Source organism: Anas acuta, chromosome 9 (assembly GCF_963932015.1).
Source record: "Anas acuta chromosome 9, bAnaAcu1.1, whole genome shotgun sequence".
Classification (NCBI taxonomy): domain Eukaryota; kingdom Metazoa; phylum Chordata; class Aves; order Anseriformes; family Anatidae; genus Anas; species Anas acuta.
Window position 1 is genome coordinate 17300663 of NC_088987.1, and position 22818 is coordinate 17323480.

A 22818-nucleotide genomic window follows, 5' to 3' on the forward strand; every position below is an offset into this window, starting at 1 on the left:
GCGCGCAGCGGGAGGGCGGTGCCACGCGCCGCGCGGGGAGGGGGGAGCGGGATCCCCCCCCTGAGCGGGGCTTGGGCTGCCCCTGAGGAGCGCGGGAGGGGAGCGCCTCAGGCGGCCCCCCCCCCCCCCCCCCACAGCCCGGGGAGCGCCTCAGGCTGAGGGGAGGGCGCCTGAGAGCCCTGGGGGAGGCTGTGGAAGGGATGGGGATAAGGGAAGTGAACCAATTGGGTAACTTTTACCACAAAACAGCACCTCTGCGTTCGTGAATCGAGCTCCCTGCCCCAGCGCAGCACACACGGGGCTGGCTGCTCCCCACAGCTTTCCCCTCTCCCCTAGGTTTTGGGGTGGAGGTTCCAGGTGTAAGCGCCCCACGAGGATCAAGGTGCACAAAGCGCTCACGTACAAAAACGCCCACGTCCTTTATTAATGGTTTCAGATGTATGTGGTACATACAGGTAACGTTACACCAGCTACGGGAAGTACGCTGCCGCCAGAGGTACTTCAGGACAAGGATCCCAGAACACCAACACGGACACACACACGGACACTACAAAAATCACTTGGAAATGATTTCTCCCCCACCCCCTCTTTTTTTTTTTTTTTTAACTCTGTTTTTCAAATTGACAGCTAGGACTTGTGAACCATAGGAGACTGAGCATGGCAGATCTCCCAGCACGGTGGCACGGGCTTAAGAAGGCTGCTTTGGACACTGGAAGGTCAGAAGAACAAGAACTGAATGGGGTCACTGAACGCAGTGTCACTCTGTGCTTCAGAGCATGGCTGTCTGGGTTTGGCTCTTCTTGATGGCTCCTGCAGAATCTACTACAGCTGCTCGCACACCTGGTGGATACTTAACCCCTACGCTGCAGCACAGAAGGACAGCACTGTCCCCCACACGCTGCAGCACTAGTTCCAATTAGTAGGCACTGACACATCAGGAGGGTTAAACAAATGGGACCACAAAGACTAGAGAAAAAAAAAAAAAAGATGAGCCTGAGAGAAAGTGTTGTTCATTATGACAGATCACTGACAATCCCTTCAGGTCACCAGGCTTCACGTGTCCATCTCTTGTCAGCTGTTCCCTAAACTCAGCCGTTTTATTCAGATGCTCTTCTTAGAAATAAACCCAAACTACAAAAGGTTTCAACTCCATTCTGTACACGTTCTCCATTTCCAGAGTCATTATTCTGGCTTTAGACCTTCTCCTTTCGCTTTAATTTGGATACCTTCTTGACAGTTCCGTTCTTGTTTAGAAGCTTCAGAACACGATCCTTGTGATCCAAGACCTTCAGCATCGAGTCTCGAGCCTCATTGATTTGATCCATCACAAGTTTGCACCTCTGCATATTCCCCTGAAATGAAATACTACTGTCAGTAACAGCAGCTAGCCTAAACAATTGCTCTTCCTTTTTGTAACACCACCTTTAACTGATGATGCTTCAAACACAGAAAGAGTACCTCTGTGATTTATTTATTTATTTATTAATGACTGCTTTAGCACTCATTAACCACAGCAGGATATTTTGTAATTAAGGCTAGAACAGTTCTTTTGTGCTGAGAGGCCATGGGAACGTACCTGTATGAGTTCATTGATTCGATGCAAGTCATCATCAGTGGCTGCCTTTTTCTTAGGAATGAGTCCCTCCTGTAGGGTAGTCAGTCTCTCATACACGTCATGCTCCAGGTTGGTCTAAAAGACATTAGCACTTCATGAAAAGGTTCGCCACTAGGCCAGAAAACGTTTGCCCACATTAAGAAATCTACGCAGAGATGATGATAATCTGTTCCCCTCTCAGCTGCTCATGTTAGTAATTCAGAAGATGGAGCCTCTGATGTGAAGTGTGGCACTATTCATTCGTACTAACATTCTATTTACAGGATTGCTCCACTTCTGAACGAGTATGGAACCTAACCAGAACTGTTTCCCCTCTCTCTCACAATGCTATTCCAGGAATGCAGAGGTTTTGGGGAGTTTGGTGCTAGAATGCAGAGCACCTACCTCACCCCCAACCTGAAACAGAAGCATCCAGGAATGTGGATCAGTGCTGCCTCCTCAGATCAGCCGCACCATCCCAAACAGACGCTTCTTCAGACCTGTGCATCAGCAGGAGGGAGTTGCCAATTTTGATCATCTGTACAAAATACATCAGCTCTTATGTCTGGAGCAAAATCAACACTAAGTTTCCAAGCCACTTATGCCACATTCCTGAGAAAGGGGAAAGCGCATCCCACTCCCTTTGGGCACTACACACCAGCTTATGGTATCCCAGTGTCAGATGAGCATGTACTGAGCTTGTAAAAACCCTGTCTTACACAACTCCGTGCTCCCCCGTGCTGTAGGTAGCAGGCGAGTCCCCTTCACCTACCAGCTGCAGCAGCTGTGCCGCACAGAGATGGACCTTCCACCCTTGCGCACGACAGGATACACCCTTCTGATTGGCGATCTCCTGGAGCATTGCTTTCTTCTCTTCTGTCACCAAGAAATACAAACTTAGGTTACACAAACTTCACAAATTCACCAGGCCTCTGATCTCAAACAAAAACTTTATCCTAGTTTCTGCTTTTTACATGTCCTAGTAAGCAGAAAGAAGCAACGTTTTGACTGGGGAAGGACCATAACTACCCATCTGCCCCATATCTGAAGGCTGCTCTCGCTCGTTAACGGGTTAAATATATTTCCAGAATTTTTCTTTTCACTGTTGAGGAGCGTTTCCCTTTTTTTTCAAAAATTTACCGCTGTTTCAAGTATCCTACATGGAAGAGTGGGTGGTCCATCCCATCCCACTGAAATAGATATCCACTCCCTCCTTGATGTCTTTAGATAGTTGCAAAAAAGCCATCCACTTCATCCACTTAAAGAGTCTAAGGTGAGCTAAACAGCATAAAAAACAGTGTCTGATCTCATTTTTCCTCTTAATAGAGCAAAAAAGAGATTTAAAAGCCCACAAGACTTATCTGTTCAGAAGACTTGTTACTTGAAACCTAGAATTTTTTTATTTTATTAAATTGGCAGGTTTGTTAGATAAGAAGATGATCTGAAAACTAAACCGGAGTGTGTCACCATAGCATATCATTTAAGAAGTCCTTTCTTTAGTAAGTTTCTATCCTTCTAAATAAATACATTTCTCAATAAACGTACGATCTTAGACAAAATTGTCTAATTCTATATAGGCTCCTTCCCTTTCTTTCTTCCCTGTTTTGAGAGAGATTCAGGCAACAGCTAACTAATGAAGCTATTAGCTCACTTGATCAATCCTTGTTTTTCCCGATTGCAAGGAACGCAATTTCTGTGGCACTGCTCATCAACGTGGAGGAGCCAGGAGTGTTTTTCAGACACCAAGTGTGCTGAAGCCGCTCGCCCCGCACGCCCCAGTGTCCGGTCGGAGCTGCAGACTGACCTTTCACGCGGACGTCGCTGTATCTCTGGAAGTGGTGGTAAGCAGCTTTCCAGGGATTGCGGTAATGACGAAGCAGAGTGATAGGCGGCCTCGGGCGCACAGGGACGTACCTCACACCCTCCTCATCTAGAAAAGGATTCAGGAATAACTGCGTTATTATCGTTAGCCAGGTGAAAGCGGGAGATCAGCATGACAGTAACTGAGAGAGAATATGAGGAAGCACCACCTCATACAAAATGGTACTCTCCATTTTGAAAAAGGTCATTTCCCCTGAACATCACTATATAGAAAACACTGAGGATCAGATAGTTGGATTCTGTACTAGTTGCATTTTGGAAGCAGAATGACAGAGTGCCTTTATGAGATAAGGGGAAGAAAGAATACAGACGTTTGAAGAGGAAAAAAGGTCAGCAGAGATGACATTACCTATATATTCCTTTGGAGGAGACTTGCGCTTCTCTGCCTTCACCAGCAAACTTTTGGCAGTGGATTTCTCATCGTCGGTACTATTTGTTTCCATCATGTCCCCTTCCTCTGTGGAGATGACATGCTGCTGCTTGCGGGGTTTCTTCCTTGGGGAGGCACCAGGTGGCAAATCACTTGGAGGCATTGAAAGGTTGTTGGCCAGCAATGCCAAAGATGGAGAGACAGTACTTGTGCTCAAAGGAGGGACTGCTGAGAAGAAAGAAAGGAAAAGAAGTCAAGCTATCAGCAGCATAAAGGTAACACTGGCATTGCCTGAGTGCCATCACCACCACTATTTGCTGTTTCAGTGCATTGTGAGGAGCACGCATTCCATTGTAGATGCGCTTCAGCTCCACGCCTGTACAAGGGCAGACACTAAGCCAGGACCAATCACTGGCACAATGCTTGTACCCTGAGATCCTTACGTACATGGACAAGGACATGAAGAATGAGAGCAGACAGTTCTTACTCAATTCCTTAATTTTAAAAACTTTTGGAGTTGAACGCTACAAAAGAGAATCTGTGCTAATGGTACTGCGAAGAAGACATCTTTGAATGGACGTTCAGAGCACAGATCACAGTCAATAGCAAGTGCGTTCCCTTTGCAATGCAAGTACAGGGCCAGATGCAGTCAACTCGGGACTGCAGTACTCTCCTTGCAGGAGTTCTTGCCCTGCCAAGTCAACAGCACTGCGTCAGCAGGTTACTGCACACACCAACAGGCCTCTCAGTCTGGCAGCAGAGCGGCAGGTAGCTGGAGAGAATACTCCTTGACATTTGCAGGGAAAAACTCGATCAGCCGTGACTGAGACAAATGTGCGGCATAATCCACAGCAGAATTTCTGGCATGAGATCTCTTAACCAAAATTAACTGTACGGATTTGTATTATATTGGCACTACTGATAACTGTGTTTTAAGCAAGCAATTCGCACAGACTCTTTGGAGCTGGATCATTTGAACACGAACAAAACAGTGCTGACACTGAGTGATTTCACAGAAGGTTAAGGAGAAGGCAAAGAAGCACTCTGGGGGGAAAAAAAAAAATGCACTCGCCAAGTTGCTACCCTGCAATTCTTAATATTTGAGACAGGAACACCTCAGACATTGCAATGCTCTTTCTTCCTAGGAGTTAGAAGATGATCTGAAGTTTCAGCTTAACTGTCAACCAAACCTTTGCTTTCCATTCTATTCAATGGGCCACTAAGACTTCATACTCTACTCATATAACACTTCATACCTTGATCACATCACCTAAACCATGTCCCTATTCTCTACTGGAGAGCAGTGGGAAGACAACTGTGAGAAAGAAAGCATAAAGAAACTTTGTGACTTGTGTTATGTACTGCCACGAAAGAGAGGCAGTTTTATTTTCAGGATGGTTGTGTTGAAATCCCAAGTTCCCCACTGCATCAACAACAAGAGAAACAACTTGATGCTTAGCAGCAACCTACCAGATACTGGTCGCATAATGTCCATGGGTTCTACTTCCTCTTTGATTTTTATCTCCGGTACTGCAGGCCCCAGCACTGCTGAAAGGGCACCGCTCATGGTGGATGGAGGAGCAGGGGCAGCCACAATTGTGGTAGAAGTCGGTGGAGCAGCTGGGACGGCTCCTGGAATGGTGGACAGAGCTGCTGTGGGCTGTGCGCTGGGGCTGGCTGCTGCGATGATCGTTGGGATGGCAGAGGGGGGCTGCTGGGAGGAAGGGGGCACCGCGATGGTGGGCTGCTCACCGCCCTGGTTAGACACTGCCTCCATAGACACCGTGACCGGAGTGGCCATGGACACGTGAATTTCGGGTTTGGGCTTGGCACTGTGAAATTGGAAAACAAGCACAACAAAGTGAAGTTAATGGCATCGCAGTCATGACCTTCTAGCACACTGAGCCAAGCCAGATTCAGACTACTTCTGTTTTCCTGCGCCAGTAAATAACACCTGGCTCAGTAACGAGTGCAGTGACAGCAGCAGGTGTCATTACCTCCAACACATTTTCTTCCCCCTTTGTGCCCTCTAACCTTTTGTTTTGGATGCTGTTTTCTTCCACGCAGTGTACAAGCAAAATCTCATGACTAATTCCAGATAGCTTTGAAACACTCCAAAAAGGAGCATGGCACTTTTGCAGTGCAAACAAGAAGAACTTTACCCAAAGCTGCACTGCCCCTCATCCACTTTGTGGGAGCTCCCACTGTGGCTAATAGTTTTAAAACAATGAGCTATAAAGCAACTGGACACAAGCACTGAAACAGGGTAGAAGATCCATTTAACTTTCTTTAGGATTAAATCCCAAGAAATCTAGAAAAAAACTTTAAAGGCCCGGTCTTTAACACAGCATGGTATTTTTTGTGTTACGTCCCTCCCACCTCTCGAAAGCTCCTAAGGACATCGTTTAAAAGGTTCCTGCCTCAGCTTCACAACAGCAGAGTTACTCAAGGCTGTTCAAAGTTGTCACACGGACAAATACAAAATAAATTTCACAAGAGAAAACGCTTCAATACCAACCACCAGAAGTCAAACACACACAATAAAACCAGTACAACGCAGCTGGTTGTCTTGAAGTCTTACCCAGCAGGCCTTGGTGATCCAGACGTGCTGCGCATAGCATTCTCCACACGTGTGCTAGCTACTTCAGGTGGCTGAGGTGGAATTAAGCTTTTCCGGACTGCCAGCCTGTAAGACATGGACAAATCTAAATTCCCACCTCTCTGATACAAAGGTAAATACCCCTGAGAGCAAAGGAATCGACCCAAAAAACAGGGGATAAGCTAAGCTGAGTGCAATGAGCCAGATATAACTGGTCTACTACAGAAAGTCTCAGCTTTGAACCAAATTAGTCTTTAAGTTTTACTTTCTTTAAAGATAACTGGTTAGTTGATCTGGCCCAGTCTCCCTCACATTTGGGACTCCTCCAGAAATGCCAGGGCACGTTACTGAGACTGCCAGGCTCCAGGTGTCAGGAAAAAAAGGGAGGTCTGGCCACATCAGTGCCTTCCACTGCTATCACAGGTCTGAGCAAACTATCTGGAACTAAACAGTGCTCAGCCAGGCAGCTGCTTTGCTTAGCTGGACTAGGCTGCATCAAAGCCTGACTCCAAGATCTCCAGACCCTGAACAGGGATATTAGCACAGTGCTGCATGCAGAAAAGCATTTTAGAGGCTGTTCTATCTCCTGCAGGGCTGAAAGTGAAACTGTTGTCTCAAACAGTCAGCCTCTCAAATAGGAAAATTATTCAGTGATCTACCTCTGCTTCTTTCATTTATGCTTCAGTTTTACAGCCTGCACCTTTCCTGCCTTAGAAAAAGGTTTCCACCCAAATAAATAAAAAAAGCAATTTTAGTCTCATAGGACACATCAGTTTCCAGCATTTTCAGTTGTTAGTCAGGAGGAAATGGATTGTTAACTTTAATGCTGTCTCCTGCCTCTTTATTCAGACATTCAAAATCAAACTCTGAAAATATTTTGTGTTTTCTGGCTTACGTTACTTCCCCCACCTTTTTTTTTTCCCTAATCAGTTTTCACAGCAGGGTACTAATCCTGTCCTTACTACCCATCCACAGATTCTTCCAAGAAAAGCACTGAAATCAAAGCACAGATTTCTAATTTTAGTAGATTGAGCTCTTTGGATTTGAGGCTTTCTGGCTTAGATTAATAAAAAACACTTTCCTTCAAAAGGTCACTTGCAAGAGCTAGAGACATCTTGTTACTGAGAGTAAGAGGAAACGATAGCTTGCCCCAGGGGAGAAGAAAACATGTTTCACAGAGCAGCAGGTTACTCACAACCACTGCTGACTGAATAACCTGCTAGAACTTTTCTTATCTACAGAAAATGATTCCATTTAGCTGGACTGGATTGCACAGAAGTATCATTTGTGTGTCACCTTCAATCCCACTCACCCATCTGTAGTTGGTTTCTTCCGGAGGATGCTTGGGCGCGGGGAAGAGCCCTGGGCTGGGGCACTGGCACTCTGGCTGTGGGTTTGAACAACTGTAGTCGCTGCAGAAGCTGTGTTGAACGTGTTGCTAATAGGATTGGCTACAATGGTGGCTCCATCTGCCAAGACTACTGCTGGGGAGGACAGACATTGATATGGGAGAGAAAACAGATAAGGAGAAGCAGCAGTTACTTAAGGAAGTGTGATGACAAAGGAGGCGTCTGCAGAGTACGCGCTGTCTGTGCTCCTTCGACTCCCTCAACCTTTACCAGCAGTGCTTTCATGCTACTTCATAACCAGTACCTTCACTACAGGCAGTTTGGTAACTAGACCAGCTGCCAGGTAGAAGGAAGATACCCTAACAGCTGTTGCTACAGAAATACATTGCCCTGAAGAAACAGAAATGGCTAGGGAGATCACCAGCACAGGTGGGTCAACTGGCTAACACTCCTGGCAACTGGACAACTCCTGGACAACGCGGCAACTTGTAGGTGAGCACTGTGAGCTGTGTTTGTGTTCTGACCTTCTGCCAAAGCCTGCCCGGCCAACCAGCTGGTGCTGGGCAGCTGGGGAGGGCACACAACACCCCCACTGGCACCGCAAACAGTGCACTGCTTGGCTGCCACGTTCCCTTGCTTCAGCAAATCACTGGGACTCCGTCAGGCCAATCATTTTTCATAAAATGCATTTTCATCACAGTCCAAGACCAATTTACAGACTGCTTAAGGCACCTAGCCATGTTTTAACTGCTCAGGTGATCTAACACACAGCTGGTGCCATTCCGTAAGTGTTACCTACTTTTCAATGGCTCTCCCCACAGGGCCTTACTAAAGGGAACCGTTTAAGCTCAGGCACTGCCATTCTTTTTCCCACTGAAATAACCTATCCAACCCCACCCGCAGCTCTCCCTGGTGCGCTTCGGCAAGAATGACCTTCCCTGAGGTAAGAAGTGTTCTCCAGGAGAGCACTGGGACGAACGTGCTTTGCACCCTCTCAGGGACACAGACCCTTGCGGGGTGGTTACAGACGCGGGGTCACGTCCTGCCACCTGCAGGCTCAGTGTGAGGGCACTCACCCGAGGTCTTGGGGTCGGCCTGGGGCTGCTGGGCACCGATTGGTGCTGGCTGCAGTCCCTGCGTGCTGATGGGTGCAGCTGGGTGCAGTCCCTGCGTGCCGATGGGCGCTGGCTGGATCCCCTGGGCGCCGATGGGTGCTGGCTGGATCCCTTGGGCACCGATTGGCGCCGGCTGGATGCCCTGGATGTGCCGGGCGTGAGAGGCATCCACGGTCATCAGCTGCATGGGGTTGAGGTGCACGGTGGAGGCCACCCCAACGCCAGTCTGAGCCGTGATGGCCGAGTTGGGCGCCTGGGCTGACACTGCAAGCAGCAACACAGACACCTCATCACTCCTAGCACGGGTTGCGGCTGTCCCCCCCCACCCCTTCGCTCCAGTATTTACTCTCAAAGACTATTTTTCTTTTAAAAAAATAAATAATTTGCCAACCTGCTTGAAGCAGTAGTGAATTTGAGAGTGGACAGGTCAGGTTGTCTGCCAGAAGAATTCAAAATTATTGTTTATTTTCATTCCATATTGCAAGAGAGAAAAGATCGACTTTAAAGTTAAGTTGAAATTACATTTCCATACCCAGCCTCAGAAATCACAGAATAACACAATTTCTAGGTTGGAAGAGACCTCAAGATCATCGAGTCCAACCTCTGACCTAACACTAACAGTCCCCACTAACCCATATCCCTAAGCTCTACATCTAAACGTCTTTTAAAGACTTCCACGGATGGTGACTCCACCACTTCCCTGGGCCAGTTTCTTGAGGAGAATGCTGTGGGAAACGGTGGCAAAAGCCTTGCTGAAGTCAAGGTAGACCACATCCACAGCCTTTCTCTCATCCACCCAGCGCGTCACTTTGTCATAGAAGATCAGGTTCGTCAAGCAGGATCTGCCTTCCATAAACCCATGCTGACTGGGCCTGATCGCCTGCTTGCCCTGCAAGTGCTGTGTGATGATTCTCAAGAGGATCTGCTCCATGAGCTTCCCTGGCACTGAGGTCAAACTGACAGGCCTGTAGTTTCCCGGGTCTGCCCTCTGGCCCTTCTTGTAGATGGGCGTCACATTTGCTAGCTGCCAGTCAGCTGGGACCTCCCCCGATAGCCAGGACTGCTGATAAATGATGGATAGGGGCTTGGCCAGCTCCTCTGCCAGTTCTCTCAGTACCCTCACGTGGATCCCATCCGGCCCCATCAACTTGCACACATCCAAGTGCCGTACCAGGTCGCCAACCGTTTCCTTGTGGACAGTGAGGGCCACATCCTGCTCCCCATCCCCTTCCACCAGCTCAGGGTACTGGGTATCCAGAGAACAACCGGTATTACCGCTAAAGACTGAGGCAAAGGCGGCATTGAGCACCTCTGCCTTTTCCTCATCTCTTGTAACTAAGTTTCCCCCCGCATCCAGTAAAGGATGGAGATTCTCCTTAGTCCTCCATTTTGCGCTGATGTATTTGTAAAAAGATTTTTTGTTGTCTTTAACGGCAGTAGCCAGATTGAGCTCCAGATGAGCTTTGGCCTTCCTAATTTTGTCCCTGCACAGCCTCGTAACCTCCTTATAGTCCTCCTCAGTGGCCCGCCCTTTTTTCCAAAGATTATAAACCCTCTCTTTTCTCCTAAGCTCAAACTGCAACTCTCTGTTGAGCCAGGCTGGTCTTCTTCCATGCTGGCTTGTCTTTGGGCACATGGGAACAGACCGCTCCTGCGCCATTAAGATTTCCTTCTTGAAGAGCGCCCAGCCTTCCTGGACCCCTCTGCCCTTCAGAACCGCCTCCCAAGGGATTCCACCAACTAGTGTCCTCAGCAGCTCAAAGTCAGCCCTCCGAAAGTCCAATACAGCGGTTTTACTGGTTCCCTTCCTGGCCTCGCCAAGAATAGTGAACTCCACCATTTCGTGGTCACTCTGCCCAAGACAGCTCCTGACAATCACATCCTCCACCAGTCCTTCTCTGTTTGTGAAGAGAAGGTCCAGCACGGAACCATCCCTGGTAGGCTCACTAACCAGCTGCGTCAGGAAGCTATCTTCCACGCTCTCCAGAAACCTCCTAGACTGCTTTCTCTGGGCTGCGTTGTGCTTCCAGGATATGTCAGGGAAGTTGAAGTCCCCCATGAGAACAAGCACTGATGATTTCGCAACTTCTGTCAGCTGCCTGTAGAACTCCTCATCCATCTCCTCATCCTGGTTCAGCGGTCTATAACAAACCCCAACCAGGACACTAGCCTTGTTGTCCCTGACGATCCTAACCCAAAGGGACTCGACCTTGTCATTCCCAGCCTCGAGTTGTACAACATCAAAAGACTCTCTAATATAGACAGCCACACCGCCACCCCTTCTGTGCTGCCTGTCCCTTCTGAAGAGCCTATAGCCAGGCATCGCAGCACTCCAGTCATGAGACTGGTCCCACCACGTCTCCGTGATGGCAACCAAGTCGTAGCCTGCCTGCTGCACGATGGCTTCCAGCTCCTCCTGTTTGTTACCCATGCTGCGTGCATTGGTGTAGATGCACTTCAGCTGGGCCTTTACCTTATCCCCTGGCCTTGCCATTGTTCCCCCGCTCCAACAAGCCTTGTTTCAGCCCCATCCCCCTTCTTACCTAGTTTAAAGCCCTCTCAATGAGCCCTGCCAGCTCCTGGCCCAGGATCTGTTTTCCCCTAAATCTGTGTACTATTTTTGTTCACTACAGCATTTATTAACTTTTTTACACAAGACTTTTTAAATATCAATACTTGGTGTTTTCCCAGCTTAAATTACAAGTCTAAATCAATTTTAGAAAGAAACCTCCTTTTCAAGAGAGTCTTTCACAGAGCTAACTACATCATTTAGAAGACCAACATTGACCGTACCTAAGCAAGTGGCAAGGACAGAGACTCAAGTGTAAGTACCTTAAAATGAAGCCTACTTCTACCCCTCCTTTCCCCGGCCACATAAGCAAAATAATTTTATTTGTGCAGCTGGACAAACTTCTGAACTTGAGTACAATCCTATCTGACTCAGAACAGGGCTTGCAATTATAGATTGTATCTCACAGTTAAAACAATCATGAAATCTTTGCGGCAAAACAGTGTTCCAAGCGATGCACCTGCCTTGCAAGTCCAATTCATTCATTTGGATTTACAGCTCTGAGCAGCTTCGATTCCATCTTTTCAGATCTACTGTGAGGCATCCTGCTGCGCTCCTCCCAGGGGGCACTCAGCTGTGATGCTGGGTTACCTGCAGCTCCTGGACCCCCAGAGTTTCAGTCATTACAGAACAGTAATGCAATTTCTACAGAAGCACACCAAAATCAAGTGCTAACTTGCTAACAGTGGGCTTGCCTGCAAGCAGCAGCGAGCCTTCTCATCACAGACCAAGCTGGTTTTGTCACAGGATTTCAACAAGAAGTTCTTGTGCTAACAAGTCACTCCAAAAACAGCTGTCAAAAGCCTGAAATACAGCACCAGGTCCCTAATGTGACTTCTCTGTATTAATTCTGTCACAAGTACACGTTATGTGAAACAATTGTTGCAGGACCGTCTATCCAACAAAATCATTTCTGAAACTATGTAAACACAACCAAGCCCTTGGAAAGCCCGGGGTCTTCTCAACATCCTTCCTCAAAATACCACAGCAGTACTCCTTAGAGCTCAGTGATCTTAAAAGTCTGCACTAAGTTCTCCAGTGGCTGCCCTCAGCAGGGGTTTAAGTCCCTCCTGACACTCAGAATTCTCTACTTTGAGGTGTCACCAGTTACTGCCCTAATTAGTATTGTCAACTGATGCTTCCAATCAATTTAATAAACCAAATGTCTCTGTCAGTGAGCTACTGGTGAGCCTTCATCTTTTTAGAAGTCAGTATTATCGTGTCATTGGCCCAACATGCTAGCAGTAGTGGAACTCCTGACAGTCTGCTTTGAGGTCTTGCACAACATCCCTGTGGCAACACTGACACTCCTCCAACATCTGTCCCTGCTTCCTGATGCCCTGCAGCACAAAAAAAAAACCTTTCATCAGGGGCTCTGTAACCACCCAGTCACTGCTACCAACACCAAGTACCACCACTTACCCACATATCCTCCTTTAAAACGACTCCAGCCAAAGCACAGGAAGGTACAGAGAGGCCCCCCGTCCCTATCACAAGTCATTTAATCATCCTGGAGCCTACCTCAAACCCAGACAGGACTTACAGTCAAGACTTGCAACTGTAATTTCAATGACAATTTCCAACCTCAATGACAAAAAACAGGCCACAGTACTGCACCAATTCCCTGTGCATGCTTTCCCATTCAGCAAATGGGATTTGCAGCCTCCATGTCCTTCCAACTCCCCTCTGTACTGATCAAGGGTAACGTGCTACCAGCAGACACAGATACTCCATAAAAATCCAGATTTGGGATTGTGGTAATTACTGTATCATAGAGAACTGTCCTCAGCCACTCAGTAAGGTAGAAGTGCTTCAAGCTTTGTCTCAGGCAAATAATTTAAGTCTGGGATGACTATGTAGCCAAAAACATGTATCATGTGAGCCAACCTGCAAACTACTGCACCAGTTCAAACCTGTTACCCTGCCTAGTTCTTTTAAACAGAACACAACTGCTTGCAGTGCAACTTGTTCTCTCAATTTTTGGTTTACGTTTCTCAAACTATGTATTTAAAGATAAGGGAATGAAGATGCATAAAGAGCTCACGTGTTTTGAAGGAGTTGAACTGGTTTTGATCTGTGAAATCAGATCAGGAGAGGCAAAATATCTGGATATCAAACATGAAAATCCTGGGAAAATGATTATTAGCTATGCTTAGTAGGCCTCTGAAGTAGTTCAATACTCCTTATGTTTTCCTTTCAGCCAACAAGAAGTCAAAGACTTTGCGACAAGCTGTCAGAGTTGAGCACACAAACCTCTTAGCTGCTTCCATCCCTAAAGCTTGCACATGAACTAACAACTGAACAAAAGCCTTGGCTCGCCCCAGAGCTCCTCTTACCTGGATACTGGCGGATGGTGGACACGGAGCTGGTGATGGGGGTATAGGTGTGCGCAGTCAGGGGATAGGCAGAGGGCGGGTACGTTGGTAAGAAGTACTGGAACTGGACAGGCACAGACTGCCTGTAGGCATCAAAGAGAACAAGCATCACACACACCATTTCAACCGTTCATCTTCAACCCCTGCCTTGGGGCCACTTCCTAAGCTTTGTATCTCATCTGTCATAAGCTATCAAGTATATTAACTCTCATGATTAATTCAAAACTGCTAAATCCCTTGCAGGTTTTCAAAACCACATTTTTTTTTTTTTGTATATCCTAACCCAGAAAAGCAGCAAGGCACTCAGAATCTATTCACACTCTCCAGTTCATAGAAACGTTATCTCCCTACCTGTTGTCATTCCTGGTTTCCATTGCTACTGGGTTTGGAGATGCCCGGTGACTAGAGAGGGGTATGAGGTTACTCCTTTCTGCTGTGTAGTCAGACTGGATGCGGGGAGAAGTATGCGTGATTTGCTGAGGAACCACTTTAGCTGTGCAAAGACAAACACGTAATCAGTGAACAAAGGACAAATTGGTACAGACACTGCAAAGTTGAGACTAGGTCTCTTAAAAAGAAAAAACACCCAACCCCACTCCCAAGGTATCCCCTCTCCCCAGTAATTTCCTATCCACAGTGATGACATATTTTCTCAATAGGAAGAATGAATGTGGGAAACTAAGTAAATCCACCTCTTTCCCCCCCTCCCCCAACTGATTTGTACCAGAATTCAAGGACATTATAAATGTGTATGTTAAATGCATATTTAACTGTTATTTGGTAGAAGGCTGAGTTACTCCAGAACTCAATTGAAGTTATATTTTGTTCTTAAACAATCAGCTCTATCCTTTCTGTTGTCAAGAACTTATTTATCTAAGTTTTCAAAGCAAAGCTTGACAGAAACCAAGGGAAATGAGAAAAAAAAGGTAGGAAAGTACACATAGAGACAAAGAAACAAAACACCTACAAAAGCTTAACACTGGTGTATCAAGATGGAACTTCACTCCTTGGAAATTTACAGCAGGGAAAGATATTAAAAAAGTTTCAAGAGAACAAGAACATAAGGAGGTGGGCAGGAGAACGGAGGAGATTAACAGCGGAAGCTTAAGCAGTTCTGTTGGAAACATCTCAGGCAGATTCTACATCCAGGCAAATAGTTTCCACATTTTTATACTTGAGCTGTTTTACCCTCAAGTGAAGGCGTTAACACAACCTGACTGGGCTATAACCTATTGCCTCCAAAAGCATAGGAAGCAACCTGCAAAAATCAGCTAAGAAAGCTATACTCTATCACGAAGCACCTTCAACTTCTAGTACATACAGTGCAGGTTCTGAAATGCCAAAAGACCCAAGTTTGTCTAAAAACTCAATTAAGTTAATGAGCCATTTTATTACTTATTCCTCCTAGAGCATCTATTTCTTCCTGGTGTTAAAAAACAAAAGCTGTGCCACAGCAGACCTGTTAATTAGTTTCTCCCAGCTTGTACTGATTTTCTTCCCCTCCTTAATTTGCCAATATACACAAACACTGATAACAAACAGTAAAATTGAAGCATTAGTTACACCTTCTTCTTGGAACCAAAATCACTCACCAACTGGGATGTTTGAGGTTGTGACAGCTGTAGCATGGGAAGAATGGGAGGGCATTGTCATGGTGACAATGGTGCTTGTAGGTGCTTGGGTGTGAGAAACAGAACCTAAGAAAGAATAAAAACACAACATACAAGATGTTTCTATGGAGTCCAATCACACAAGTATATCTATACCATCTATACCCAAACAAAGAGAGCAAAAAACCCAACCTGGACAACCCCCTAAAGAATTCAGCAATTTATCTCCTGAACAATGACCATGCACATCCGAATTCTGTCTTTACCGTAAAGAAAGATTCCCGCAACACTAACTACGGGCCATCTCCAATGAGGAAAAAACAACTCCCTCACTACAGCATCATGAGAACTCACCAGCTGTGGTTGCTGAAGCAATGGTATTTGTTGCTAAAATAGGTGCCACTGTTGCTGCTGCCACTGGAGTACCAGTACTGAAAATGGTTTTCTATTAAAAAAAGAGAAAAAAAGCTTCAAGTTAAGATACCAGTACATTTTTAATATTTACTTAGATTGGAATCACATTGCACTGACTATAAAGAATGTTAATTTCTAACCCATTACTCTTTTCCCAAATTTAATCTTATCCAGCCACATGTAAACGAAAGATGCCTGACAGCAGCCCAAGGGCTTCCCCCCTCCTCTTCCAGTCTACCTGGGCCATGGTGTGGAGCTGAGGCTTCTGCGTTCCGATAGCCGGGTGAGACGGCAGCGTAATGCGAGTTGCCGTGTCCCGTGGCTGTGCGGGCCGCTGAATACTGATAGCTGCAGAAGGAGGGTGCTGCTGGATAGACAGTGTGGGTCGGCTGCAGAGAAAGAGAAATAATCATGAAGATGACCCTGTGGATACTGAATCCAAAAGACAAAGTGCGGTGACACCTGGCTTTGTTCTCCTCACTGAGAGCAGCGCTGCTATCAAATACATGGCAAAGTGACATAAAAAACTCAAGCTACGCTGTTCTGTCATCAGGCATCCACCCTAAGCAGCTCTGTAGAAAGAGCTTTTTCTGTCATGGATGCTATACAACATTTGTGTGTCGTTTCTCACTGTGTTTTCATAAAGAAGATAGGCTGAATTAGCCACAACTTCTAAAAGAGAAACTCTGCTTTCCAGGAAGCAGCAGCTCACAACTGATTTGTTAAGCCCTTTCTTTCTTGTAAGGCAGAGCAACAGTTTGCATTTATAGTAATTTTTATTCACAGAACTGAAAGCATTTGCACTGTACAAGCATTACTATTTTTGTATTATATCATCCCACATCCAGAGAATAATCAGCTTGCGATGACTAACACGTTTCCTCTTCCTGCAGCCTCCGTAAAGTTAGAGCACTGTAGGTTTCAAAGAATTTGCCTTCAGCATCTTTACCTGAGGGTTGACTCTGTAGCATGTGCTGCTGTTGTAGTTATGACAGGGGACTGAGCTCTTGTGGCTGAGACAGTCGCCACCACAGCAGGAGGAATAGTGCTTGAAGTCGTCACAGGCGGACGAGACTACAAGAACAAACACAAAAGAGAGATCAGAAAAGAAATTCTACAATTTAGAGGGTAACTCAGAATTACTTGACTAAAACTGCATTTTCTAGATTTTATCACTCAGTTTTGGCATTCTAAAATGCTTCCAGTCTTTCTGATTTGATCTGCAAGCTCCTTAGGAGATCCATTTTGATTTTTAAAACATGTACACTAGAGGGAATCAGTGACCAGGTATGTATGAATATAATGCAGGACTTTTGAGCATTTTTAGGAGAAAAAAACAAAGGTCAGTTCCCTTCAGAATGGAAATAAACCCTGTACTAAGTATATTCATGAAGTCAAAGATGATTACTTTGAGGTCCTTAGTGAAATCATGAAGTAAAGATATTTGACCCTTGATCCTTACCTTGAACACTAGTACTACTGCAGAGAGAAGATACCTACAATTTTTTTCCTTACACACGTACATAAGCTGAGATACCCAGCAGCATATTAAGGTGATTTTTTATTCTATATCAATACAATCATTTAAGAATAACCCTCATCTGCATAACACATTCGGCCTTTCAGAGTCTAAAACTTGTGTAGATCTACAAGAAGTCTTCTTCTCACTTTGTTATCACATTGCAAACGGTTAAAAATCAAACAAGGATGCCTAGTACCAACTCTACAAAGGAAATAAAACCACATGACTAATGCCTCATCCTAGGAAACACATAATGACAGCTTCTTTATCACAAATTGGTGCCAGGAAGAATTCGGAGCAGGTGGCTAGTGTTCTGCAGAGCTGTCTGGCTGCTACCTGCCTGGATTGGTTGATGAATGATGTGCTGAACCGCTGGCTGAGCTGTAGCTGCGTTTGGCAACTGTGAAGCTGGTCTCAGGACTGTAGTTACTTTAGAACTGGACATCACTGCAGCAGCCGCTGCACCTGGGAAGCACACAAAGTGTGTTAAAATACCACATACCCAAATGGCTCCCCTACAACTGCAGAGACAGGCTCTTACGTTAGCTTCTACATATTCCAGTTTGAACATAGTTCACTTCAGTTGACTTTGGTTTACATATAAGGCTTGCAACAAAAATACTCAAGATCCACAAAAGTATGTGGGAAGGGCAGGCATTTTGAGTGAATTGGGTTTGTTAGTGCTTCTCATTCCCCTATAATAACCTTATATTGTAAATCTGATCTTCTTCTATTCCTAGCTATGGTAGTACAAATAGTATTAGTACAAATAATTTGAACAGCTGCATTAGTGGGCTAGCGTGTAAATAAGCCTAATACGCAAAACCAACAACAACCTTCCTGCATGTACTGAAGTTCAGAAGAAAAATACATGCACAATAAATAGAAGGAAAACAAAACAACAATAATGACAAAAGCTTGTAAACCTGCAACAGCACAGAACTGTGGTTTATTTGTCCATGGTTTGCTGACTGCTGATCATACAAAATAATTCTGAAAGGTAAGTGACCTTGAAATCATTTTATTGTCTGGACTGCATAGCTTCTGTAAGTTTCCCTAATTTAAGTTATTGCCTCAAAAGGAAGTATGCAAGCTGAGAGAAAGAGAGAAGGAGCAGAGATAAATGAAAATAAAAAGTTTGTGTTTCTTGTCACACGAGAATCATGTGAACAAGAATACGTTTTAGTTCAGCTACAAATACATTTTGTATTTAATATGAAAGGAAAGAAAAATATAAATGGTACATTGAAATTCAGATCAGTTTGAACTCAAACTGGAAATCCAACCCATGAGCCTTTGAAAAGTAAAACTGATCAGAAATCAGAGCGTGCTGAACACAGAGCTTCTTTTAAGGGGCTGATCTGTTTTCTAAGCCATAGCAACCAAAATCCTGGGAGACAGGAGCCTGCCGTTAGTATCAGCACTAAACTCGAGGGCAAACAAATGCACGCAAAACACCAGCATGTGCAACTGCATTCATGAAAGATCCAGTGTCAGGTGGCTGCAAGAACATGCTTCAGAACTTTAACTGCTCACGTGCCACTGAGAAGTGGTTGGTCACAGGTGAGCAATGCTTACTACCAAGAGCGTGACATTTTGCACACAGGCCAATCTATACCAACGTGTATTTTTCCCTGAAAGCGTTCACCATTAACAGCACAGAAGTAGAGTAACTCAAGTGCTGCCACCTGCCAGCATTTTAAAAACTGTTACATACTGCTGCCTTAAACGTCTGAAGGCAACATAATGCTTAAAAGGCCAGCAGTTGCCTCAAGTCCTATTTGTGCTAGCAGCCTTAACATCTGGAATACTGGCTGTGTTAGTAGCAAGGAGACTTTCGGAGGAGGCCAGGTGCACTGCCCCTAAGAGGTCCTGCACAGACAGCAGCGACAGCACAGCTAGATCTTTACCTCGGGGCAGGTGAGAAGCTCCAATGTGTAGCGGAGGCCCAGGAGCACTACTTCTGATGATAGACATCTGTACATTGGTAGCCATGATATGGTGCAAGTTACTGGGATGGCCCTGCAGAGTTAAAAGAGAAAGAAATCCAGAATAAGACATGAGCTGCATTCATGAAAATTCATGGGCACGCTATCAGCATTACCACATAAGAGAACCAAACACAGAAATGAGATTTCATAGAAATACTTGGTGTACAGAGGTTACATGCACTACAAGTGAGCAGAGAAAGAGTGAGATGTTTCTACGGGATGAAATTAAAGACAGCTGACACTGTTCATGGAAGACATTCACGTTTCAGAGATCTACTTTTCTGGCTGGCACTTGGATGAGTTGGCAGTGACACGCATGTCAACCTGAGAGATGTCCGTTCTGTCATTAGTGACTCCTAAGGCACAGATTCATTCCGTCTTGCCATTAAAGGCAAAAGAATAGTGGCATCCTGGCAAACGCTGTGACAAATTAATTCTGTTTTCTAATAAGGCTGGGCTTCCCATGGATATTAATGAAGATAACAGCCCATTCTTAGCCAGCCAAACTCAAATCCACTTAAAGGTACTTTGCAACAAAGCCCTGAGACTTCAGAGGGCTAGTGATGGGCAATTTGGCACACCAGCTTTAAATTACAAGGACTGGCTCTGCACTCAAAATTAGAAGGGAAAAAAAAATCTAAATCATTATCTTCACACACACCTCCATCCCCCCAGATTCTGTCACTAGTGGTTTACTAAAAACACACTACAAAACTGAACTGCTCACCAATATTTTCTGGTCTGCTCCAGGAAAGCTAAAGAACGCTGCAGTAATGAATCCCAACAGGTTGTCTGTACTGTGAATGCTCCAACTAACAGGGAAGCAGCAGGAGCTTTTGAGGAAAGAGTCAGCTGCATAACAGCTTTTGGATAGGTTTCTGCTATTGCAGCCTCACTGTGCTACGTCAGTCAGATGGTTACAACAAACCAGCAGCTTTCTAAAGAGCTAGTGCTAACTGAGGCTGAAGTTTAGTGCTCCAAGCACAACTGATCAACAACCAGTGTCCAGCGAATCAGGAAGTCTGCCCACTGCCTTCCCTCCTGCTGCAAGAGCCCTGCTTTTACCATTGATCTGACCTTGCAGGGAGCTGGAACAGAAGGAACAAACCTGTTGTCCGCTGATTGTTGCCACAGGAATTGTCGGAGCCTGCGGGATGTTGCTTTCCATGGTGACAGTAACTTGCCCAGGAACCTTTGTGGGAGCCGAGAGAGTGGAAGGTGGAGCAGGAGCAATGGGCCGGCTGGGCATGGTGGGCTTCAAGGGAGGCTGCAAGAAACACCAAGGCAGGAGCATTGGCAACTCCAAGCAACAGCTCGGTATTGAAAAGAGCATTTCTGTGAGTGACAGCCCAGAGAGAAAGCCTGCTTTGCCCGAGGACAAGCATAGTCAGGTGTTTGAAAAATAAGGATGTTGGCTGTTCAAAGCCACTCCATTTTCACATGGGACAAAGGGAAAGAGTAAGAACCGAAAGCAGCGAGGCTCTTGCTATAATTTATATTTATATACTATACCCAGCACTTCAGCAATTAAATACAGAAACACAGCCAGAGCTATCTCAGAATTACTGCAAGAGAAGAAATGAACCAGAACCGAGCTCCCCTTTCCCTACTCAAACGCGCTTTCTCCCCGCGCCCCCGTTACCTTCATGAGCCCGTCGGAGAAGGAGAGGGGCACGGCAGGGCTCAGGTGCGCCGGCGGCGCCGTGACGGTCACCGGGGCTCCGGGCGGGACCGGGTGGTGCTGGGCCAGCATCTGCACCTGCGGGTAGGGCCGCACCACCACCGGCTCCTGCTTCTCCTCGCGGGCGGGCAGCGGCGCCCCGGCGCCCAGGTGCTCCCTGGGGGCGGCTTCCGCGTCGCGGCCCGGCTCATCGCCCGCTGCGGAGAGAAGGGGCTGAGGGCACGGCGGGGACACGGGCACCGCCCGCACCTCCCCCCAGCACCCCGAGCGGGCACCGCGGGCACGGGGCCGCGCCCCGCCGAGCCCCCCACCCCCCCCAATTCCCCCCACCCCTTCCACCAGTTCCTCCCCGCCCCCGTTCCTCCCCGTACCTGTGCCCGGGGTCCCGACGAGCCCCGCGGGGCCGCTGGCGGGGCTGGGCGGCGGCGCTGGTCCCAGGGCTGCGGGCGGCGCTCCCGAGCGGGGGAACTGCTGCGAGCTCATGGCCGCCTGCGGGCACCGCTCCGTTACCGCTACGGCGCGCGCTGCGTCACGGCCCCGCCCCCCGCAACCCCCGCCCCCCCCTCCGCGCCCCGCCTGGCCCCGCCCCCCCGCCGGAGCCCGGATGTTCCCTCAGCGGGGCCGGGGCCGGGGCTGCCCGCGCCTCACACCCGGCCTGGGGCTGTGCGGGCGGCCTGGCGCGGCCCCGGCCCCAGCCCCAATCCCGGTCCCGGTCCCTGTCCCCGTCCCGGTCCCCATCCCGGTCCCGGTCCCCGTCCCCACCCGCAGACACCGCCGCCGGGCGCGGTCCCGCCTCGCCCCGTGCTCGCCCCGTCCCCGCCGCGCCCCCTCCCGGCCCCCCCCGGCCCCTCCCCGCCCGCCGCCGCCTCACCTGGCCCCGCTCCGCGCCGCGGCCCCGCCGCCGCCGAGCCCCGAGCTTCGCTTCCGCCGCCGCCCTCGGGCGATTGGCTGCGGCCGGCCCCGCCCCCCGCCCCGACCCCGCGGCTCATTGGCTGCCGCCGCCAGGCCCCGCCCCTCGCCCCGCCATGGCGGCACGGCCGCGCTGCTGCCCCGCCCGGCCGGCACCGGAAGCGCCGGGCCCGGAAGCGGCGCAGGGGCGGCAGCGGCGGGCGGCAGGTGCGGGCCTGAGGGAGCGGGGAGGGGGGGGGGGGGGCGCTGATCGGTACCGCCTGGGCCTTTGTTAATTTGTCACCTCCCGGCCTCGGTGACGCTGCGCTACCGGGAGGTGCCCGCTGCCTCCTGCCGCGCACACACCGGCCGTGCGGGGCTGGCAGGGGGTGACAGGACCGGGGGGAGGGCTCTGAGCTGAAGGAGGGGGGGCTGGGACGGGAGGGCGGGAGGGAATTCTGCGCTCAGGGGGCGGTGAGAGCTGGCACGGGCTGCGCTGAGAGGCTGCGGTGCCCCAGCCCTGGAGGTGTTCGAGGCCAGGCTGGATGAGGCCCTGGGCAGCCTGGGCTGGTGGGTGGTGGCCCTGCACATGGCGGGGGGCTGGAACTGGGCGATCTGTGGGGTCCCTTCCAACCCAGGCCACTCTGTGAGTGCAGCACATCTTAAAGCCAGTGGCATACGGCGTGTGTGTACAAGCAGAGAAGCGAGTTTATCTGAAAGCACAAATATACAGGAAGCTGCAATCAGCTTAGCTTCAATTGTAGCTTAGGGGTCATGTTTAAAATCTTTGCCTCTTTTCATGTTTTCAATGGTATATTTGATTTTTGTTAGCCTAGGTAGGACCCTGATTATTTAACTGA

The 22818-nt window shown here is 48.0% G+C and overlaps 2 protein-coding genes across 7 annotated transcripts in view; one reads left to right on the forward strand and one right to left on the reverse strand.

Moving 5' to 3' along the window:
* Positions 1-395: 395 nt before the first annotated feature.
* Positions 396-22080, reverse strand: SAP130 (Sin3A associated protein 130). Of its 5 annotated transcripts, XR_011099334.1 has the most exons (22): positions 21942-22080; positions 21442-21559; positions 21032-21267; positions 20498-20656; positions 19309-19420; positions 17739-17863; positions 16826-16950; positions 16115-16265; positions 15817-15907; positions 15445-15549; positions 14204-14345; positions 13814-13935; positions 8870-9172; positions 7757-7928; positions 6427-6531; positions 5316-5677; positions 3825-4073; positions 3399-3524; positions 2367-2470; positions 2000-2132; positions 1577-1690; positions 1328-1352 (listed from the first exon to the last, which is right to left on the reverse strand). XR_011099334.1 is itself a non-coding variant. In XM_068692032.1 (21 exons), the coding sequence occupies exons 2-21, from the start codon at positions 21551-21553 to the stop codon at positions 1194-1196; spliced, it is 3168 nt and encodes a 1055-aa protein (XP_068548133.1). In that variant the 5' UTR covers positions 21554-21559; positions 21942-22080; the 3' UTR covers positions 396-1193. The 5 variants fall into 5 exon arrangements, 4 of the variants coding, with proteins under 4 accessions (XP_068548133.1, XP_068548130.1, XP_068548131.1 ...); XM_068692032.1 differs by lacking the exon at positions 2000-2132 and having other exon boundaries at positions 396-1352; positions 3825-4070; positions 7757-7925; XM_068692029.1 differs by lacking the exon at positions 2000-2132 and having other exon boundaries at positions 396-1352; positions 7757-7925.
* UGGT1 (UDP-glucose glycoprotein glucosyltransferase 1) overlaps positions 22047-22818 on the forward strand; it is a 42125-nt gene continuing 41353 nt past the window's right edge. The window contains exon 1 of one of the 2 annotated variants that reach the window (XM_068692027.1): positions 22047-22186. The gene's annotated coding sequence lies outside the window, so the exon portion shown is untranslated. The remainder of the gene's footprint in view (positions 22187-22818) is intronic. The other variant, XM_068692026.1, reaches the window with a different exon arrangement.

Bases quoted from the DNA above. Each gene is read 5' to 3' on its own strand.
- SAP130 (XM_068692028.1), bottom strand. From the start codon at position 21,553: ATGAGCTCGCAGCAGTTCCCCCGCTCGGGAGCGCCGCCCGCAGCCCTG. The intron at 20,657-21,031 runs GTAACGGGGGCG...TGTTTCTTGCAG, and splicing joins TCTCCGACGGGCTCATGAAG to CCTCCCTTGAAGCCCACCAT. The intron at 17,864-19,308 runs GTAAAGATCTAG...TGTGCTTCCCAG, and splicing joins AGCTTCTCACCTGCCCCGAG to GTGCAGCGGCTGCTGCAGTG.